The sequence below is a fragment of the Chaetura pelagica genome, unplaced genomic scaffold (genome assembly GCF_000747805.2).
Source record: "Chaetura pelagica isolate M959 unplaced genomic scaffold, ChaPel_1.0 scaffold50, whole genome shotgun sequence".
Classification (NCBI taxonomy): Eukaryota; Metazoa; Chordata; class Aves; order Apodiformes; family Apodidae; genus Chaetura; species Chaetura pelagica.
Window position 1 is genome coordinate 6,041,673 of NW_009952366.1, and position 22,285 is coordinate 6,063,957.

At 42.7% G+C, this 22,285-nt stretch overlaps 1 protein-coding gene across 1 annotated transcript in view; it reads left to right on the top strand.

The window, feature by feature from the left end:
• Positions 1 to 13,560, top strand: part of CRADD (CASP2 and RIPK1 domain containing adaptor with death domain) — a 78,585-nt gene extending 65,025 nt beyond the window's left edge. The window contains exon 3 of the mRNA XM_010008021.1: positions 13,265 to 13,560. Coding sequence (XP_010006323.1) covers positions 13,265 to 13,560 — 296 coding nt within the window. The remainder of the gene's footprint in view (positions 1 to 13,264) is intronic.
• The last annotated feature ends 8,725 nt before the right edge of the window (positions 13,561 to 22,285 follow it).

The window sequence follows — 22,285 nt, forward strand, 5'->3', positions numbered from 1 at the left end:
GTCATTGCAGAGTGTGTTTGATTTCATTAATAAAGTCAACCGACGCATAGCGGTTATATCTGAAGAAGGAAGAAAGAGAAAAATTTTCATGTTTAAAGTTCTGGCACTAAAGTTTTCAGCATTATAAAAAAAAACCTGTTCTCTTTGTGAGTTTGTGAACTAAAAGGATGTTTGCTTAAGGAGAAAAAAAATAATCCCTTTTTAAGATTGCTTTTCCATTGTTACCTCTAGGAGGTAGCTGTGATGTCAGGAACAGCTGATGAGGAGCCCTTCTTTTTGATTTGTAGCAGGATTTCAGATTTGGCTCCCCCAGGGACACAAGCACTGTTTATATTTCTGCATCCCTGGGGCAGAACAGATTTGTCTCGGTTTTTTGTTTGCCTTTTGGTTTTGTTTCAATCTTACTTAGGTTAGCTGTGTAAAAATCCCAAACCAAGCAAAACAAATCTTTTATAGTCTGTCTGATCTTCCAGCCTTTTCATTTCTGATGTTAAACATTTTTATTTCTGATTTGCTATGTACAAAAGCCAAAATGACTGAAACTTCAATTTCTGGATCAAAATCTGGCAGCTAATGGACTACAAAGCCATGATGGAAAACATTGTTCTGTACACATGAGACATGAAAATCAATTGTTTAAGCAAAAGATTTTTTCAGATGTTTCGGTTTTGCCTATGAATTGTGCCTAGCTTAAATCTTCTACAAATACTCTTAAGTAATACAAATGTTTGCTAATAGCTTGTTTAATTTTGAAATTTGCTTCAGTTGTTTTGGCACAATCGTATTCCTGAGTGAATAAAAGAGTAATTGGGCTCATAGCCTTCAAATGTGTGGCTGCAGCTGTGAGTCATCTCATTACTTTCAGTACTGAGGCCTTGGGACCTCTAATGACTGCAGCTGATCTGCGTGTGGTGTCACCTGCTGCAGCAGTGTCACAGGGCAGCCACGAGCCGTGCCACTGAGGACATAGCATGGGATGTTAGGTCAGTGCTAACTCAGAGGGGAAAGGAGTACTCATCAAACTCCTGGTAGCATAAAGTGTTCTCTGAATGGTAGGGGTTGGAAGGGAACTCTAGAGTGAGATTCCTCCTAAAGCAGGTTCCTCTACAGCAGGTCACACAGGGTGGCATCCAGGCAGGTTTTGAATGTCTCCAGAGATGGATACTCCACAGCCTCTCTGGGCAGCCCATGCCAGTATTCTGTCACCCTCAAAGAAAGGCAGTTTTTCATCATGTTCAGATGGAACTGCCTGTGTTCCAGTCTGTGCTTGTTGCCCCTTGTCCTGTCGCTGGGCACATTGAAGAGTCTAGGCCCATCCCCCTGTAGGTATTTATAAGCCTTTATAAGATCCTCTCTCAGTTTTCTCTTGTCCAGACTAAACAGACCTAGCTCTCTCAGCCTTTCCTTACGAGAGAGATGCTCCAGTCCCCCAGTCTTCATTGCAGCCCTCTGCTGGACTATCTCCAGTAGTTCCTTGTCTTTTTAGAACTGGGGAGCTGAGAACTGGACACAGCACTCCACATGTGGCCTCACCAGGGCAGAAGGGAAGGATAACTGCCCTTGACCTGCTGGCCACACTTTTCTTATGCACCCCAAGATGACATTGGCCTTCTTGGCCACAAGGGCACATGGCTGGCTCATGGTTAACTTCTTGTTCCCTGAAACTGGCAGCTTCTTTTCCTTAGAGCTGCTCTCCAGCAGGTCAACCTCTAACCTGTACTGGTGCTTGGGGCTATTCCCCCCCAGGTGCAGGACCCTACACTTGCCTTTGTTGAACTTCATGAGGTTCCTCTCTGCCCAACTCTCCAGCCTGCCAAGGTCCCACTGAATCTCAGCACAGCCTTCTGGTGTATCAACCACTCCTCCCAGTTTGGTACCATCAGCATATCTGCTGCAGGTATACTCTGTCCCTTCGTCCAGGTCACCGATCAATAAATTGAAAAATGACCCATGCTCCCATTTTAATCCTTTTTCTCACAGGGTGGTGTGACAGTTCCCTAACCTGAATTTGTGAAAATGAAATTAAAAAGGGGATTAACTTGACTTGCAGATATCTAAGAGTTTACTTTTTTTTTTTAACAAAGAGTTTTGGAAATGTCTGTGTGCTTATGCATACACACACAAATATAATCTCACATTTGCTTTACAGATACTTAGAAGTCCTGTGACTGTGACCTTCTAAAATTACTGCCCTATTAGTCAGCTAAAATTGCTTTTGGACAGTAGTGATCTGTCAAACCAGCCATGAGATTCTAAATCAGTTTCTTTATGATCTTCAAATGACCTGGCACTTGTGAAGGCTGGTTACAATGCTAAGCCTCCTATTAGTCTGGAAGCAGGGAGGAGCAGATCATGCCACCTGAAGCTCTCCTTCCTGCCACCTGTGTAAGGCCCTGCCTTCTGACTCAGGCTGTTGAATTTCAGTTGGCAAGCCAGGCATAGCGACCAAGTGTAACTGAGCACTGTATTTTAGTACCAGTACTTGGTTTTTTCTGTGGATTTTGAAATGTAAAAAAGTCTACTAAAGTTCATACACCTTTAAGGCATTGACACAAGAAAAAAAGGAAAAAAGGGGGTCTAAGGAGGGGTCTAAGTCTGTGTTGCTAATGGCATTTTGTGAAGTCTTTTACACCTGTGCAAAATGTCTCTAAAAAGACACTAATCTAACCCATTGCATTTTGTTTACTTGCTTTGCATGGGTGTAAATGATTAAATAAAATGCCAAGCAGCGGAGGATTCAGCATAATGACAGTACTGTTTTAGCTTGCTCTGCATGGCTTGTTCTATTAATATATGTTTGTGGTCAGGAAGGAATGCAGTCTCACTTTGCTAAAATCTGAAACTTGGTAAAGCATAATATGTGCAGTATTAATTTTGGTTTGACACCTGCCAGGCAAAGATCCTCACCAGCCAAAGGCATTCTTCTCAACCCAGCTCCATGTGTTGCACAGATCTTTAGTTCTGATATTTCTAACTGCTCCAGCCAGAGGCAAAAGTAGAGCCAGCTTGAAGAAAAACATCTCTAGGAGGAATGAACAGTTTTATCAAGCCTAAATGTAATGGCTTGTTGTCATACTTGGTTGAAGACCTGTAAGAGAAACATGTGCAATTAGTTATGTTGTGTAAGAAAACAGTCCTTCATACTGGCAGAATGGTTTTTGTTGCTGTGTGAAAGGAACACTGGTAGCTGAAGTCCAAGCACGTGATTTTATTGTTTAAATGCTGCAGCCTTCAGAAAGATTTCTAATGGGAAAGTTGCTAGTAAAAAATGTACTCACTAATTATACTGAGCAGATAAACATGCTGGGTAGCTTGCCATGATTCTCGCAAGCAGTGGAGCAGAAGGATTAAGACTTGTTTCAGCTCTTTGAAGGACAGATCAGCCTATTTGAAATAAGCATAAAAGTAGCATCTGTCAAAAGGAGTTAACTTCCAATCCCCTGACAAGAGTCACATGATGAGTTTGTCACCTAGCTGACAAAATAATCATTAATTGCTCCAGTTGTCTTTGTTTTGGACTGAGTGGGTGAATTACTCTGTCAGAGCTGGCCAGCCTGCATGGGTAAACATTTGCCTTCTATGAAACCATGAGAAGTCTATTGCAAATATGAATGTGCTTTATGATCATCATGTCTTCATACAACCATCCACTGATTGTTAATTACTGTTTGTGATAATGTGGAGGAGAAACTTGACTGAGGGAAATCATGGCTTTGTGTGCTTCAGACTAATAATTAATGGTTGAAACTGTCGTGAATACTAGCAAACTCCATTGAATTCACTAAGAACTGCAGTATGCAAAAATCCACTGGCATACTTCAGAATTTGATTTTCAGCCTTCTTTTTAGAGTTGACTCTTGGTGTGACTGCTAGCACTCTCATATCTCCTCTCACAACCTATCAGAAGCCTTTGTGCTCTCTAAAGACCAGTTGCAACTGACTTCCAAAAAAATGGTCATGCATCTTCTTTCCATCTAACTTTTCCAATCATACTTGTTCGTTTTGAAAAAAATATATATATATTTTGTCAAGGTCTCAGTTCTCAGTATCTGTCTTTAAGCAGCTCTTCCAAATAGTTCCTGAAAGTTCAGGTGTTCTTTAGATCCTCCCAGCTGAGTAGATTATTTTTTTTCCTGATTATAATGCTGCATGCTGACCCTGTTCGTACATTTATACCACAGGTATCACTGCAAGGTTGCCATCATTAGTTGTGACTTCAATGCTGATGCATATAGCTTATTTATTTTTAACAATATAGAAATCTATAGGAAGTATCAAGCAAGTTTTACTTCTACTTCAGGGCCTACAGCAACGTCAAATGCTGCTAAACATAATTAAGTATAAAAACACAGTATGATTAAGTCCAGTCCTGTCTGGAGTGTTGGGCAATTCTGCCTGAAAATAGGGGCAGATATTATATCATGTTGTGTTTGTATTTTCTTTCCACAGGTGTTCTTTTCCTTGCATGTATTGCCGTTTTGTTTATGAAATTAATTCTTTTATTTCATGGTGTACAACAGAAGAGAACTACTAGATGGGATTGTAATTCATTTTTTGCATGGGAAACAGAATAACAGTCACACTACTAACTGCTGAAACTTCCTCATTGCTCTCCTCAGTAAAAGGCAAATGAAGAAGTGAAAATCCAATCTCTTTCAATTCCTTAACCCCAGGGATTTGTCCTCATGGTTTGAAAAAGGTGAAAACTTAAGACAGCATAAATTTATTTAGGGACTTTTCTGTCAGTCTCTTTAACATTGATTAATATTGAAGGCCACCAATATAGCAGAGATCTGTGCAGGTACAAAACATTTTTTAAGAGTTCAGGAAAACTGTGTAGCTGCTGGAACTGAATACTAGGAATACAACTGAAAACTTTTGTCATGAAATCTGAATGTCTGTGTTCAGGTTTTAGCAGTCTCCTGCCACATCCACAGCTAGTAGGCAGTCATTAGCAGGCGATAAAGAATATATGAGTTAGCTGCTGATACTGATCCAAAATGGAAACATCTGTGTTCTTGATTTGCCTGTAGATTTACAAATTTATGCTGTCCTTTTTTCCAACCCTAATACCCAAAATGCATTTAATGTCACAAAGCATGATGCTTTAGAGCTCACACAGGAGAAGAGGTTGCCAACGAATGAAGATATATGTACTTTTTAATTACACCAGTAATACAGAGTCCCAACAAGGTTTTGGCAGGAAGGAGCTGAATTTGGTACCATTGGTGGATTCTGCTTCACTTGAGTGAGACCATTTAAAGTCATCACAGATCTGATCATCACACTGTCATGGCCACAATTTATTCTGCACATTGGCTGTCATAGTATTAGACTCCAGTTTATTTAAAATAAAGACATATCTTTTAATACAAGTAATAAAAAAACCCGGCACAATGTGGAAGAATGCAGCCAGGCTTAAGAATGTATTTGTTTTCATTTGTATTAGTGCCTTTCATAATTTAATTACAAGACATGGAAATGTAAAATACCATGATAGAATTACACTTACACGTAAGTGGTTTATGATCACTAATTGACAGTGGTTGATTTTATTTATGGACATTCTGTATATTAATGACTGTTTGCATTCACCAGATCAGAAGTTATCAAGCTACAGAAACTTTGCAGTCCTGCATTTTGCAAAGCATAGCTGTGGCATATGCTCAGAAAAGACATAAAATTCTCTGTTAAATTTGTTTTACTCTAATGTGGTCAGTTGAAAAAAATGTATCACTTTCTAAACCCTTGCTTGAGGTATTTTTCTTTTAATGCGCTTATGGTACAGATTCCATTCTGTAGTTTAGTCTGGGTATTTAACTGACCAAGGTTTGATTTTGACTGCATTAGATAAGACAGTATTTATTTTTAGGAAAGTAAGTGGGCCTGTTCTTCCTACAAAAGTGCAGGTTTTCCATCGTCAGGATATCCCCAAGCTGAATCAACTCTATGGGAGGAAGAAGCAGGAATTCCCAAGAAGAAACCAGAGATCAGCACAGGCTTGGCAGTAATTGCTTAATGTTGTCATCTGATAGCCTCAAATGGGATGAAGTAGGTGGGCATCTCTTTGGTAGTGAGCAGAAGCCTACAGTGGAGGCAACCAGTGCAGAGAAGTGGAACAAGTACCAGTGTCTTCCACCTCGCAGCTACCCATGTAACTCACTACTCACATTTGGCTGGAAACAGCTATGCATGTGCTAAAAGCAGGAGAAGGCTATACATCTTGTCCAAGTTATTTTAATCTTCTGTAAGTTATTTTGTATGTGAATGTATTAACTTTATATATGGAAAGATATCTATAATAGGGTGAGCTATTTATCTTCAAATACTACAGGATTCATAGTTCGATTTTTCTCGCTTGTTGGTCAAACACTTCTTAAAATCCAGTGACAGCAGGAGGTGGACCTGGTGGTTTTGAATAGAGTTTGGATGGGGTGCATGATCCATGCTGTTTGCAGATGTATAGAAAAGATAGATATATGGTGGTAGACAGAAGATAAATATTTTTCCATAGTCCCTGGAGCATGATTATTTGGAGCTGTTGCAAACACAAATGTTTCCTTCCCAGCCTTTGAATCAGTCTGGTGTTTAATTAGCAACAATGACAAGAAGAAAAAACCAAACCAATGACACCCAAATTATATAGTACTTGTTGGTTTCTTGATAGTCTCTTCTACTTTTTTCACTGATCAGCAATTTGAGCTTGTTTCTTGTGTTTGAACAGGTCCTGAATCAGAACCTTCTAAAGTTGACAGCAACAACATAACCTTACAGTGCTTCATGATAATTTTCAGCTTGTGCAGGAAGGAATAAGCACTGCATTCTCCATGCAGGCCTACCAAGTGTCACATATCTAGCGTGATACTTCCCCATCTGTTACTCCAGCCATTCGTTGCCACAAGTTCGCTTAGAGCAAAATTGGATGTGCTGTAGGAAGAGGGCAAGCATTTGCCTGCAGCTCCACCTATTAAGACAGGGTTAGGAGAGAACAGCTGAACAAGAAAGCAGAAGAGCAGCCATACAAATGGAGGCCCACTGTCACCTCCTGTCCCCTTTTCTAACACATCAAGACAAGCCGCACCCCCACCTTTTCTCAGCACCTTCTGTTTATTCCACCTTTCTCACCAGGACCTCTACTGTGATCCAATCTCTTACTTGAGTGAGCTACAGTGTCCACTGGGATCCCTCCAAATGCTTACTCTCTGCTTTCCCTTTCATCCAGCATCTCTGATGACTCAAGGGGGGCTGCAGCTCTCAGAAGTCGCCAGTCTCTCTACTAGTGGGAGCATTACATACTTATCTTCCAAATCAGGTTCTGCAAGCCTACCTCACTGCTCTTGAAAGCCTGTACCAACCTGATCTGCCAAGTGTTGTTCTGCTTCATGATCCACTTCTACCATTGTGCTCAGGCCAAGGGGATTTCACTTTAAAGCAAATGTATCTGCTTATGTGCAAGTTGTTGCTGTTATGACATTCAGTTATTAAATAATTTCTGGAACATAATAAAGCTGCCAAAACACACAGCACACAATCTGGCAACCATGCCCATGCCCATTCAGCTCCCACTGCTGTGTCTGTGGCTCAGGCTAGTTGAACAAGTGCTCTGCACTCCAAAGGGCTGGAGGGAAGCAGAGCCTGGCACTAGATTCTTTATTATATGTTTCACTTTAGCTGAAGTGCTCCAAATGTCACTGGCTGCTGGCAGATTAACCTTGATGCTTCTGAAGAGCTTCAAGGTGCCTTTTAGCATAATTTCCTGCAGTAACCAAGGCTGTGCACTCCTCCAGTGTGGGCACTTGCATGTATGTATGTAGCCATAGTAGCGTCTTTACCTGTTGACCAGCTTTAGGAAGCCTGTCTGGTTGGTGTTGTGAGGAGGAGCAATTTTGTGAATGTCTTGAGAATCAGTAAGCAGCTGGAAGAGAGAAGTCCTGGAGCTTGAGTCAGCTGTAGGGCTTGCATCTGGGGGAAACAAGTCTTCTTTGGTTTGCTTCTTGTGGAACTGCTTGATCTAACTTTAGCACTTCTCAGGGAAGAACTGTATTCCAGGTCCACAAAAGATGATTAAAGAGGACTCTTAAATGCTTGCTTTGAACTCTTCAGAAATTATGAGCAAGACTTGGTAAGAGGGTGAAGTGAACAACAGTTAAGAGACTTGGGTCCAGATCCCCAAAGGACTCAGCAGGAGGTGCTGAGGCCACATGCACACCTTCTTACAGTCCCATTCCAGTTATGCCCAGAGTCTAAAGCCCAGAATCATCTACCTGTTTCTGATGTGATTATATAAAAAACAGAGCATTTGTCTAACATACTATCTGCCAAGGGCTCTTGAATGCTATTTTGCTCTGTTTCAGCATACCTCTTGATTCCCGGGAGAGTTTCTCTCCACCAGACTCCATTCTAGAGGCTGGGAAGCATTCTTGATCCTTCCCAGGGAAATCTTTATATTTTTTTCTGGAATGATTTCTCAGGAGAAAGGAAATTAAGAGAAGGATGCCTGTGCACCTCTGCATTACGGTGTGCAGCTCAGAGATGTCTAGATTCCCATCTCCTCTTCCAGGGCTGCTTCTGTCTTCTGATGCAAGTATGTACATGGTCCTTTAAATGGTTAAAATACAGAGGCAGCTCTGGAAGCTGAGACCAGACCTTAGAACGTCCTTTCCCAAGGGACAGGTGTAGAAAGTTATTAGATAAGAGGTGGGCCATTGTATCCCTGCCTCCCCAACTGTCTCCTGAACTGCCTGTGGAGTTGTCCTTGCAGGATTAGGCAAAAGCTGATTGAGCCTTTTTCAGCACTTTGGATTCAGGTGCATCATTTCCATCAAAGTTGCTTTTATACATCAAAGAGCAAAAGCCAAAAATTTGCGTAATGTAAAAATGTATTGACTGCATAAGGGAGAAGAGTCCCTGAAATTCCAATGGATGTTTTTGGTCATGCACAGGGAACTACATGCTTACACAGAGAAGGGCCCTTTAGGCAAAACTGCAAGACACTTTGGGCTGCCAGCAGTTCTAAGGATTCAGTTGAGTACTTTGCAGATCACCCAAAAATGCCTCAGCACTTTTTGCTGCTGTGTCCTGTGTTGGACAGGCTCACTTGCTCCCCACTGCATTCCAGAAGCATAAAGAGTGGGAGGTCAGTTCCTTCATGCTGGTATAGATTTTTCCCATGGCACAAGGCAGCCTGAGAGATGATCTCAGTATTTGTCATCATCTAGAGATGGTGATGAGAAAGCAAAAGGAAAAATAAGTCTTTAAGTGATTTGAAGTCCATTTTCACTGGACTTTATCTTCCATCTTCCCACTTGTGCCAAGTGGGACAGAGCTGGAGTCAGTTTATTTTCTGAGTCCCTGGTTGTTGCAATATCTTCTTGGAGTCTCCTACTTAAAGCTGGAGAGGTCCTGTAGAAAAAGAAATGCACAAGTGGCGACCGGCTGCCTTTGCCCCACATTTAGCTTTGGTGTCTGGGTTACTCTGTTTTGTCTGGTACATATCTGTGATACTGTCTATTTATATCCAGTTCTGTTTCCTGTCCACCCTCACCAGTACTGTGGTATCTCCCAGTCTGTGCAGTGGTCTGGAAGCACACATGTATACACAGCCCAGAAGCTGTCAGCATTGCCTGTTTTTTTTAACTAAGACAGCTCAATAAAGGCTTAGGATGGATGATCTGCCATGACCAGTGGGAGCTGGAAATGGGGAGAAGCATGTTCCCTCATACTGCAACTTCAAATAGAAGGGTCTTTCTCTGGGTTGCTTTCAGCTCCAAAAGCAGGGTGGAGTGTGTCTTCCCCACCTCCAGCCCAGAGAAACGGGATTTGCATGGTCCCAGGAGAGCAGTGCTGGACCAGTCTGCTTCGCTATCCAGGACAAAGCCATCACTCTCCATTCCTCAGGGATGTCGTGGCTACAACATGAGCAGTGAGACTTCAGCCCTCTAAATCTCTGCAGTGCGTGGCCCTTGGCACTTCAGCTGGACATGGTGTTTCACTTGGTGTGCTCACTGGAGGTGACAGCATCGTGAGTGGCCTTCTCCACAGAAACCCTCTACACCCTCTGCTGGTGCCCCAAGCCCCACTGCTTCCTCTTTGTGGCAGTGCAGTCCTAATTTTGGTAAGCTGAAGCATATATCTAACATAAGCACATACACCTCCACGTCAGATCCACCTAAAGCAAGAATAGCTTCACATTTTTTTTCAAAATTGAGGTCTTAGCATCCTAAATGTACCTTTCAAATGCAACTGCAAGATCTGTGTAATTGAAACTTTTGCTCTAATCTTGTTACCTCCCTCAGGCAGTTCCTGACAAATGGAGATTATAAGTGAGGATCTGTAGCAAACATAACTGAAAAAAGGCATCTTTAATGTTTTTGAAATGTGTTCAAAGCAGCTTGGTTGCTGAGCACAGAAAAATAATTTCCCTTTTACCTGAAATGCTGTTATGTTTATTAAATTAAGAGTGGCATTAACCTTATAACATATCCAGATCTTTTTATGATTTTGCATTTTTTATAACTAAAAGATCTCACTAAATATTTCTTCACGCCTCTAAATAATATTGCCCGTCATGTAATACTCGTCTCAGATTCTCCTCTGTAGCTTTGTATCAGAGCTGAAAAAGAGCTATCACAGAAAATAAAATGGGACTAAAGTAACAGTCCTTTGTATTAAATTTAACATTTGGCTTCTATCCCAGAGTTTTCCACATCCATATTTGAATCAGATGGTAGCGTAAGATGAAAAGATTTCCTGGATGGATTTTATTCTTATTTCTTATTAAAGGGTTGATAACAGGCTAAAGGCAAGATACTTCTTGTAGTAAAAGAATCTGCCTAATATCAAAGGCTGGATGGACAAGCTGACATGTATTATTGTTAGGCCTCCCTGCTTGATCACATTTCAGCATCATAAAACCATTCTGCTAGTGAACATGAAGTAGAAGAATTTCAGCATGAGAGCAAAAAGCCCAGGCTGGCAGGTAGCTCTCCTTTGGGCACTCTGCTTTATGCTTAGTGGCTGACCATAAGCCAATGGAAGGGTTTAGCATCAAAATGTACTGTTGGCAACATCACGGTGCAGCTATATTTATTTCAAATTGTAGTTATCCTCCAATATTCACATTCATGAAAGGTACTCCCCCATCCTGACTTATCTGAGGAGTTGGTATCATGTGTGATGTGACAGCATAGGACAGCCCCACCAGTGTTTCTCAGTCTTCTTCAGGAGCCCAGCATACTCTGCCCTATCCCCACGTCAGCCACTTTCCCTTGGTTCCTTTGGCAATCTGGAGACAGAAAGATCAAAGGGACTTGAATACTCTTCAGAAAGCAGTTTTCCCTTTACACAAAGCAGCTTTGTATAATACTTATGTATGACTGGGCTTAAATTTTACAAACGCTTGCAGGCTCTGGGTATTCTATGCAAAACCAATTACTTTTGATAAAATGAAGGAGTGGTGCTTTGTAGTGTTGCTGTTCTGCTGTAGTGGAGACTGCAGGCATGATACTGGAGCTATAAATTAGATTTTGCAAAGCTGCTCTTCTACAGGGAGTCTGCTGCTTCAGAGTAACAGGGTATAATTAGCATTTTCTTGGGGATATTTTTATTCTGTTTTGATGCAGTATCTTCAGCAGCCAAAGTAGAGCAGCAGTTGAAGGCTACATCTCACCTGGTGATCACAAAGGGTATTGAAGGGCAAATATGCTTTACAGATATTTGACCCTTCATCTCACCTGGTGATCACAAAGCGTATTGAAGGGCAAATATGCTTTACAGATATTTTATTCTGCTTTTCTAAATGCACCTCTTTAAAGCAACTGGTATGTGGTTTGAATTTACAAACAGGGAATCATTTTACCAGTACTGGTCTTTACAGCATCGACGTCAACATCTGAGCTTATTAAAGGAGCCCAGCGCTCCTTTTACAGTCAGTGAAGTGAGCACATTTAGAGTAGCAATTAATCTGATCTATTTTAGACTTCATCTTTCCAGTGAGGTGGATTGTATTCTAGAAGAGCCTGTTTCTCTCCTTAGCAAGAATAAATCCTATTATAATTAGTTCAGGAGGGGCTATCTACAGTTAGGTGAGATGGATCCAATACAGCATGTTGCTGAATAGCTCTGTATTCTCACTTTGCTATTCATATTGTTTGTGTTAATGTTTTTGGTTTTGTTTGGTGTGTTTGTTGTTGTTTGGGGTTTTTTTAATTACCTTATTACTGTAGGGAATGCACAAAGAGATCATTTGTGTTTATAAGAAATACTTGATTCAGTCCCTAAGAGATTTTTACTGCCACTAATTACAGCTACCTTAATGCTTCCTGTGAAAGCTGCTGTGGTAGTTGTGTCTTCTATGACTCAGGTACCAGTTTGATGCTAAACATCTTCTTGGATGAAGAGTGCATTCTGGGGGATGTTGGGTACTTGAGCAATACCCATAAGGGACTTGGGGCAGAGAGACCATGGGGTTTCCTCACACTCTTCTGAAAATAGCTTCAAGAAGGCCAGATGAATGGGGCTGTAGCATGTATATGCCTGTTTCAGGAGTGTTACTACAACTGGGATGAGGGATAAGGAAACATAATTTGTACTGGAGAACAGTGTCAATGGTTCATTTGGGTTCACCTGAACCGTGCTTACGGGTTTATTCAAGCAGAATAAAAGTCCTCCAACTCTGGTCTCCTCAAGACAAGTTTGCCACATACGACAGGGCTCAAAAGGTTAAGTAGCATTTGAGGAGTTAGAAGAGTTTCCCATGAACAGCCCTCAGCAAAAAAAATAAGTGTAATACCCAGTAACCAAAGAATCAAAGTTATTTTTGAAGTGTACAAACAGAGTCACATAATAGGACTAATAAGGTATTACTGGTCCCATATTTGTTATTTGCACTGTATCATACTGGTGCAAGCAGATTGATTTTAAGAGGGTGGAGGCTGCTGGAAATGTGTTCCTTGAAAACCTTTCTTGTTCACTACCCCAAAATCTATAATTGCTTTTGGAAATCTTGGCTTTGCTCTCTGGATTATTCACACCCAAGGCTCCCTAGTATGGTCTACTGAGCATTAGTTTTCCTTCTTCTGGTTGATTATGTAATGAATTTTTCTAGGTGAGTGTATTCTGTTTCTTCAATTCATTAATTCTTTCAGCTCAGCTTTGCTTATTCCCTCCTTTGTCAAGGTCTTAACGTTAATATTTGCAGCATTGCCTAGAGACATGCATGCAATAAATTTTTTCTTCTTTTTTTTTTTTTTTTTTCTTTTTACAGATGTAACTGAAATCCCCTCGTGTATTTTGAAGTCTACACCAACAGATCAGCAGCTGAACAAGCTGGCGAGTAGGCTGGGACCCGAATGGGAGCACCTAGTTCTGTGCTTGGGTCTGTCCCACACTGACATCTATCGATGTAAAGTCGATCACCCGCACAACCTGCAGTCACAAGTCGTGGCTGCCTTTGTCCTGTGGAGACAGCGTTTGGGGAAGAAAGCGACAATCCAAAGCCTGCAAGCCTGTCTGATGGCAGAGGAAGTGGATCCCTCTGTGATACAGTACATGCTGGAGTGAAGCCTCGCTAGTGACTGGGAGCTTTCGAGTACGTTGTTAAATGAATCAAAGAGGACTCACCAAAATGTATGTTAAAGATCTGACACCTCAAGCTGGAAGAAATGGGGTTGGGAACTGTGGTTTTTTTAATCTTAAACATTCTAGTTTTCTGTGGTGCCTTGTGATTTGTAATTCTTTTCATGCCAGATTAATTTTTAGCAGGCAGTAAAAAAATTAATCACTCTTAAACTCTTTCCTGATTGTTTTTTGTACTATTTCAGCGGGGATATAGGGTGACACTAAAAGTCCTTGCAAGCAAGAGGCCCTGCAGTGAGTTCAGCAAGGTTTCTGGTTTCACTGCAGGAGCAAGACTTGGTTTAACCAATTTTCTGAACTATATGGGAGCCTTTTTTTACTGCTGTTCCATGCTAGTTCCCTGATACCCCAGCAAGAATGAGAATAATCACTTACATTAATTTAACAATTTTACAACAGTTATTGCAGGTGGCTAATTTAACATTTTATAAAAGTTTTATCACATACAGTTTCTTGCTACAATAGATGACTGCTGCCTTAATCTGCCTTTGAAACTGGCCCTAAGTGGAAGTAACAAGAACCTAGTGAGAGTTTCTTCTGTTACTATTTAATGCATTTCTGCAAGGAGACAGGCACCATGCATGTGTGCCATCTCTTAGCATAGGGGAGTTCTCAATGAGACATGCAGTAGAAAAGTGACCAGAAGATAGGCAGGAGATGGAAAACAGCAAGAAGGGGCCTAAAAAATGAGACAACTTCTGGGTTGTCCATGTTTGTCTCCACTAATAAACTGGGAGACAACTTGATGCCTGCTGAGTCTTTATACTATGCTCCGGATCCAGGCAATATTGTTTAACGTAAGTTTTACTCTTAGCTTGACTGTCACAGGCACCATTCTCTGACCACTGCATGCCTGAGAGGGTACTGAAGCTTGCAAGTCCTTTTTGGTGAAGATATACTCTCCACTGCTGTCCTTCCCGCTTGTGCTAACCACCAGGCTCATTTGCTTTCTACCAGCTTTTATGCAGCTCGTGCAGCCAGCTTGAACACTCTTGTCCCTAATTCTTAGCCAGTTGTAATTGTACCACCAGTGGTTAGATTTTATGCAGAACAGTAAAGCTTGGACTTCCATCCCCCTTTCCTTCTGTCAAGGAGTTTTCTTCCTTCTGAGGAAGACCAATGAGGTTCTTGCTGACCAGGTGAGTGGGGATCAGTCCACAGGGTGCACATCCAGATGTGATGGAAGTGACCAGCTGCTCTCTGAGGCCTAATGATAAGGGGCAGAATAAGTCTTAATTCTCCCTGGGAAGTTTTCTGTAGAGTAAATGGGGAAAAAAGTTTGGATGCAGGGTTTCCAGGTTTATTTATGAGCAAGTTCTGGTAGACTGTTTCATCTACAGAGTCTTTGCCAAGTAACGTCCCGTCCTACAAGGTCTTCCCCATATAATTTAACAGTTTAACAGGCTTGTTGAAAGTCTTTATTGGGGAATGAACTTTACTGGGGTTTTTTTGGGGGTTGTTTTTTTTTTGTTATTTTTTTATTATTCTTCTTCCTATACCTAGATTTTGGAAGACACCAGGGAAATTGGGAAATACAAAGATATTTTAAGGATACCCTGCCTGCCTTGTTTTTCAGAAGCATGGGAACAGAAAACATATCCTGGCAGGATCTGCTCCTGCAGGTCCCAAAGCAATCTGGTATTACTTTAGTTTTAATCTTCAGTATACAGTTCTGACCTTCAGTAAATTGTGATCCTGTTATACCTCAGACCTTAACTAATTGTATCCTATTATGGCTACTTACAGAGTTTAAGTCTGTCAACAAGTCTCAAATAAACAATGTAAATCAATGTAGGCCTTGGGATTTATTTATTTTTCTGTTTTATGATGCTTTAATGCCAGCATATTCTTTTTTTAGTTGAAAACCATCCTAGAGAAGGTCTATAGGCAGTTGGCAAATACACATGAGCATGGCCCAGTGCAGGGAGTGTGGTGAGGACTCTGAAGCAAAGCTGCCAGGGAGATGGGCAGGAGCAGTGTCCCTGCCATCAGGTTGGAGGAACAAAAGCTGGAGATGGACGAAACTACTGAAAACATGATTTAGAGGAAGAAGCTGGCTCCCAGACACATAAATGCAAATACGTTACTTTGTTCTGAGCTGGCATGAACCAAGTCTTAGCACACACTGGTCTCCAAGGGAGTCGTCCCCAGTTAACCCAGCCTGAAGGCAGCGCTCCAGGAAGGCAACAAGTCTGGGCAGTAGAGCAGTAGCGGGAACACTCATGGGGCCCTGGTACCTTCCTCTTTGGGTAAACTTCATATTTCATGCTCTTCATTTGTAAGGCTGATTTCAGGTTATCCGTAACTAATAATGTAGAGCATTTTTAATGATTAAGAAAATAGTCTGGAATAGGTAGGAAGTCTCAAGCCAAAGAAGTCTTCCTTGCAAGCCAGGGATCCTTCTGTGTATCTACCATGGGCCACTGGAAACCTGATGGGTCACTATTGTATCAGGTAGTTTCTCCATAGTCCTTAGTCTGTTCTTTAGGTGGACTAAATTCTGCATCCCAGCAGTGGTACTGGAATGACAGGAGCCATGGCTAGACAGGGAATTTAAAACCTGGCCTCTCATATTGTACAACAAAGCACTTAATTCATAATTTATAGTTACTTGCACATTCCCAGGCCCTAAATGAATACTGTAATACTTGAGTTGCAAATATTGAAGGGAGACGTTTACTTATTTTATGAGACTGTTTCCATTGCTGTTATTTTTAAATTCATGGAAATGTTCCTACTAGACTCTTCAGTTTTATTAAAGCTTGTTTTTGCACCACACAAATGCAAGGACACATTTAACTTGACAGTAGTATTCCTCTAAGCCAGTGGATTTTTCCATCCACTTGAAAATATTTTTCTTCTGTCTGTAATGTTTTAATTTACACAAGGATACAATTAAGACAATTTAATTCTTCAGATGTATAGCAAGGGCTCTCATTCTCTCTTAGGACAGCCAAAAGGTCTTAAAATGTTTATTTTTCTCTGGCTAATTTGGGAGCAAATGTTATTTATTTAAATCTCACTCATAAGCAAGCTTGCAGCTTGAGTATTGTTCAGGAGTGAGGCAACTCAGTGAGTGAATTTCCCCATCTGTCCCTTCCCCTCAACTCCCTTGTGCCACTAGTTTGGGTGACAGGGGCCTGCACGGGGGCCCCTGTGCCCCCAGGACTGGTGCACAGGGCAGGCTGACAGCCAGGGTAGCCCCCCAGCAAGGACTTGTCCCTCTTCCACAGCTGATTGTTTGCACTGAGTGGCATGGCCACTCCAGGCTTTGGGCTAGTGCGTGGGGCTCAGGGGCAAAGGTTAGCCAGCAGCAGCTGTCCCCCGATGTGTTTGGCTTTCTTAACTGATGTTGAAAAAGTCTTCCTAGTGAAAAAGGTACTATTGCTGCCCACCTACTTGTGATAGTGTCTAGGAGCCTTGAGAGAGGAAAACACAAAGGTGGCTGCTGCTGGACCTTCCACTGAAATGAATGGCTTAACCTCTTGTCCTTGGAAAAAGTAATCATTCATTTTCTTCCTTGCCCTACAAAGGAGATTTTGATATCCCGTTTAACTTAGCTAAGTGGTAAGTAGGCTTTATGAAAGCTGTTCTGTACTCTGCAAGTACAGGTGGACTCCTAGCATGGGAACAGGCAAGGTCTAACAGCACCATTTCCCAGCTGCGTGAAGTGGCAGGGGTGGTCACAGAGGGGAGATCTCAGGGCAGAGCCATGTCACGGTGGCTGCACTGCTGCCTCGAGCTGCGGCCGGAGTGCAGAGGAGAATGAAAATGCAGTCATCTTTGAGCTGCTTCTCCCTGATGATGCGGGGGAAATTTCCATCTTGAGTCATATGTTATGACGGTCATTGAACTGTGGAATAAAACATTTTGCAAAAGGCTGGAAAAATAAACAAAGTCATATTATATTCAAAGAACATAAAAGGCATGCTCATCTGATGCTAAATGTGGTCATGCTGCCAGTTTTGTTTCTTACTGCAAATAAAAACAGTCTCTGAGAGCTAATCTGTTTACAAGCTTCCATATTCTCCATAATGATAGACTAATGTCAAGGCATAGTAGAAGCAGAGCTGAAAAGGCAGGTCCTAAAAGCTTTGTGTTTTTGCAATGAATATTCAAAAGATTTTGCCCAGATTTCACTAAATGAAAATAATTTTTACTTCCAAGGTGTCTTTCCATCACCTGATAAATAGGCCTAAAAATAAGCCTAGTGATTCAGCTTTTTTTTTTTTTTTTTTCCCCTGGCCTGAGTTCAGTGTCCTTGAAAACTGATTTTCTGAGAAAAAGGAATATTTGCCAGAAACAAATCATTTTTGAAAGTATCTTTTCAGATTTTTATTTTTTTTTTAAAGTATGTATTTTAGTAGAATTCACTTCTGAACTTAGCATTTTACTTGTGAAAAAAGGTAAACTGGCCGTTTCCTTTGGAAGCCTTTGGGAAGAACTGAATGATGAGTAGAGCTGATAATGGCACAGGAAGACTCCGAGCACTCCTGCAGCAGTCACTGCATTGAAGTGTCTGCAGGAGTTACAGATACCATTTCTGACACTGATGTGGGGTGCAAGCCCCAACAGCAAGGAGACAAAAAATCTCTTAATAACTTCAATGCACTTTGGATTAGGCCTTCTATAATTGGAACCTGCTGAAGTGTGGTACATTTTTACTACCTCCCTTTGAAAAGCAGTTTTTATGGATTTTGGGGCAATAAAAGGGAAAGGGCTTTTTGTGGATGTAGTAAGCACTCCAGGTCTTATTTTTGCTGCCTCAAGTGCTACTTGGAGCTACTCACTTCAAAGTAAGGATCATGAGAAAGAAAAATGAACAGAGGAGAGGTGCCATTCAGCAAAGGATTTCTGTATGTTTCCATACCTGAGATCATTTTGAGTTACGAAATCTGAATAAACCCCTAACAGATGGGATATGATGGCTTGGGAGACTGTTAATAGATTCATGGAGTTTTCCACCTCGCGATCAAGGATCCAAACTCACACTGACCCAAAAGAAATGCAACCTAGTGGCAGCCTGTGCAAAATGAATGTCATATTTTCTTTCTTCTATCTTTAGGACTTTTATTTCTGACCTACACAGCATCAGCCCTTGCTGTCAGACTTAGAAAAGGACATAGAGGGTTGAATGAGCCAAGTACTTGAACTGCCCTCTGCTGAGAAGAGGGACAAACCCATTAGACCCGGGGAGTGCAAAGTAGGCAACGTGAATTGGCATGGCCAGTGTTAATCTTCACACGGTGTGTGCAGAGAGGCGGGTGTCACCCAGGCCTCCCCCACACCCTCAGCAAGCTCATTCACAGAGAGAGAACACACAGGAGACCTCAACAACAACTTACAGCACATGCTCAGAGGCTGTTGTCACTTGCTGGCTAGTTATTACACTCCTGTGTGTGCTGTCATAGCCCTTCCTGAGGAATGCGTGTCTAGTCAATAACACTTAACTGCCCAAAGTCCTGTTTCCTCATGACAGTTGCCTCTGTGATCAGGCTTAGAGCAGGATTGGACAACACCTTAGTTGGGAGCACTCCTGAAGCGCAGATCCCATCAGCAATATTTCTGGTTGAAGATACATTTCCAGAGTCAGAGTTATTTTCTGATTAACAGTACCTATTTCTTTTTCTTGGATTCAGACCTGATCCAGCACCTGCTTCCTGGTTTGACTTTTGTGCTGATAGAATGAGTTTTGATCGGGGTGCCTGTCCCAGCCATTCTGCAGCGGGGGGTCAGCCTGCCCCACAGCACGCAGCTCTGGTGCGGACCTCAAAAGCAGCACTTCTGACTTTCAGAATATGCAAACCCCTTTAGCAACTGGGGCCTCTGCATGTTGCTGTTCACTGTGATTTCAGTCATTAGCTATTTATTTTTATGGGCTCTAATCTTTCTTCTTTGCACTGTTAATTTTGGATTATCCTGAAGGGAATCATTGAGAACTAGAGCGAGGGCATTTTTTTGTGTGCACACTAATCACGGGTCCCTAGGAAGCAGACAGGTGGAAACTCTTGCACTCCTTAATTTTGATTTTTAGTAATGAGGAGAATAAGAGGTGATGCTTCCCAGCTCATGACCCTGTAAACTCCAGAAAGGGGCTGGGAGTGTTCTCACTAGGCTGAGGCTGCTCAGAGTGAGCACACAACCACATTTGCCTTTGTGGCACCTTGACAGGAACAGGGCTGGGGATGCAGAGCACAGTCATTGCCCTTGAAAGCCCAGTGGGCACCCAACAGCACTGTAAGAAAAAGGATATAAAGACATAATAACTGGAAAATGCAACTTTCAATTATCTGAGCAGGCAGACCTCAGTGATTCTGCCTTTTATGAAGTAATTCTATTTTTATGGACACATTTGCCAGGCTTTATTTAAATGAGAAAGCAATTGAATAATGAGAGCATGTGGAGACTACTGATAAGGATCCATCTTTCAGGTTATTAAACAAACTGCATAGCAAGTGCTCAACTGTTCTTCAAAATGCTTAAGCAACACCTTTTGTACAGATTCCCATCTAGAATTACCTCCCAGTAAGTTGCCTCCCAGTAATTTCCAAGAAGCAGCATGTGATCAGTACACACCCCTGTTCTGTATTATAAAGACTTCTGAGAAAAATCTCAGGATTAACAAACAAGCTGCACAGGGACCTGGGAAATCAAGCCTCCTGAAGGAATTTTACTGGGCTCGCTGTGCCCTTGGGTCTGATGTCTTCATGTGAAATGAGCGTCAATAATCGCATATTCTTCCTTTCCATTGCTGATCCTGACTTTGCAAGATTTGAGAAACCACTTCAGGCTGCAACTTGTAGAGCAATGCAGACTTCCGATGGGCAGAGTTGGGTGCAGGTGCAGCAAGCCTGAGATTGCTTACTTATGCAGGCTCAGGGTTTGCTGCCTGAGCGAGCATCGTGGCACGGGGAGCAGGATGGAGCACCCTAAACTCTGCAGAGCAGAGCTGCAAGCAGCATGGGTGTGCTTCTCAGCCGTGGTGCAATGCATGTCAACACAGGTCTTGAAGAAGCAAAACCAGAGGTTTTCCTCTTTGTGATACACACAGGCTTATCTTACCCATCATTAAGTACTTGGGTCCCACAGCCCTCTGAAGAAAAACATTCCCTCCCCACTCCCCGAAACTAGCTGTCTAAAGCAGGAGCCATATCATAGAAACAGGTGAGAGTAATAGTAAAAGTCTGAAGAAAAGCAGACCAGAAACAAAGCCCTGAGTCTGGCTGACCAGCCTGTTGTGAATTTGAGGACTGTGATTTTTCTGTTGTAGCTGCAGATGGGGCTCAGTGTCACGGGTTGTTGGCTTCTCTGCTTCCATGTCAGCTCGGGGCTCTAGTGAGTCACCTCTGGGCACCTGGAAAAGACAGAGAATTGCAAACAGGTCAGAGAGGGACACGTGTGTGTGAGCATGTAGAGGACAAGAATAAAGGGACTGGGAGGGAATGAGCTCTGGAGCTCCCAGAGGGCTCGTTCCCAGCATTGCCCCATCCTCGGTGGTGCCTCAGGTCCCTGCCTGCTGGCTGCCATCCCTGCCATGGGGCTGCACACCAGAGGACGTTTCCTCTGGTGCCAGCAGATGCCACAGCAGGTAGGATGTACGATTTATCTTTTTTTTTTCTTATTTTTTTTCTGTCCTTTTCCCAGGCAGACCCAACCAACACATCAGATTTCACCCTGAAATCTGGCTGACGAGCTGGCTCCAGGTTTAACACGCTTTCCTAGAAGGGACATTGCTCACAGGGCAGGCAGCTGCGATTTCCAAAAGCTCATCCCGCGGGGCGCGCATCCTGGCAGGGTGACAAGCCATGAGCGACTGCAGCGCAGGCGTCACCCGGCAGAAGAGCCAGCAGGCGCCTGGCCAAGCAGGGCTGGCAGCAAACGCTGCTGGCTGTGGCTGCTGCCCACCCAGGACCACCACAGGGGCACGTGGCCACCACCACCTCCCCGCACGGAGGACGTGAGCATGAGGACATGCACTGCGCGGGGCTGGATGATGAGGCTTGGACACCCTGCTTTTGGGCTCTAGTTTGGGGACGTGTTAAACCACCCAAGCTACTGGGTCAAGATCTGCTGGAGCTGGAGAGTGTGATGGGAAGGTCAGGCTCCGTTGGCTGGAGAAATGTGCCTCCCGCTCCGAGGCTGCAAGGGGCTTGCCCAGCTCTGGTGTGGGGTTGGTGAGTCAATACACAGCCTTGCTTCAAGAAGCTGGCAACCAAAATACCTGGTTTCTTGGGAACCAAAATAATTCAACAGAAGCATTGGCTGCTTCAAAACCTTTGTCAAGTGTCTCATCTTATAAATGCAGGTTGTTCTCCTGAGTGTTGTTTAAAAAAGCACCTTGAGCATAGGAATCATAGAATCAAGGAATCCTAGAATAATGGAATAATAGAATCACTGACTGGACTTGTAAAGGTCATCTAGTCCAACCCCTCTGCAGTGAGCAGGTGCATCTTTAACTGGATCAGGTTGCAATGAGCCTGTGAAGGACCAGGTATTTCCTTACACGAACATGAAATGTCCTTTGAGTCAGCCGACAAAACTGACTTAAAACGGCGTCTCCACGCGGCGCTGAACCCCCTCTGTGTGTGGGCGGGGGAGCAGCTGCTGCAGGGGAGGAGCCGTGGCCGGAAGCAGGGGCAGGACTAGGTCC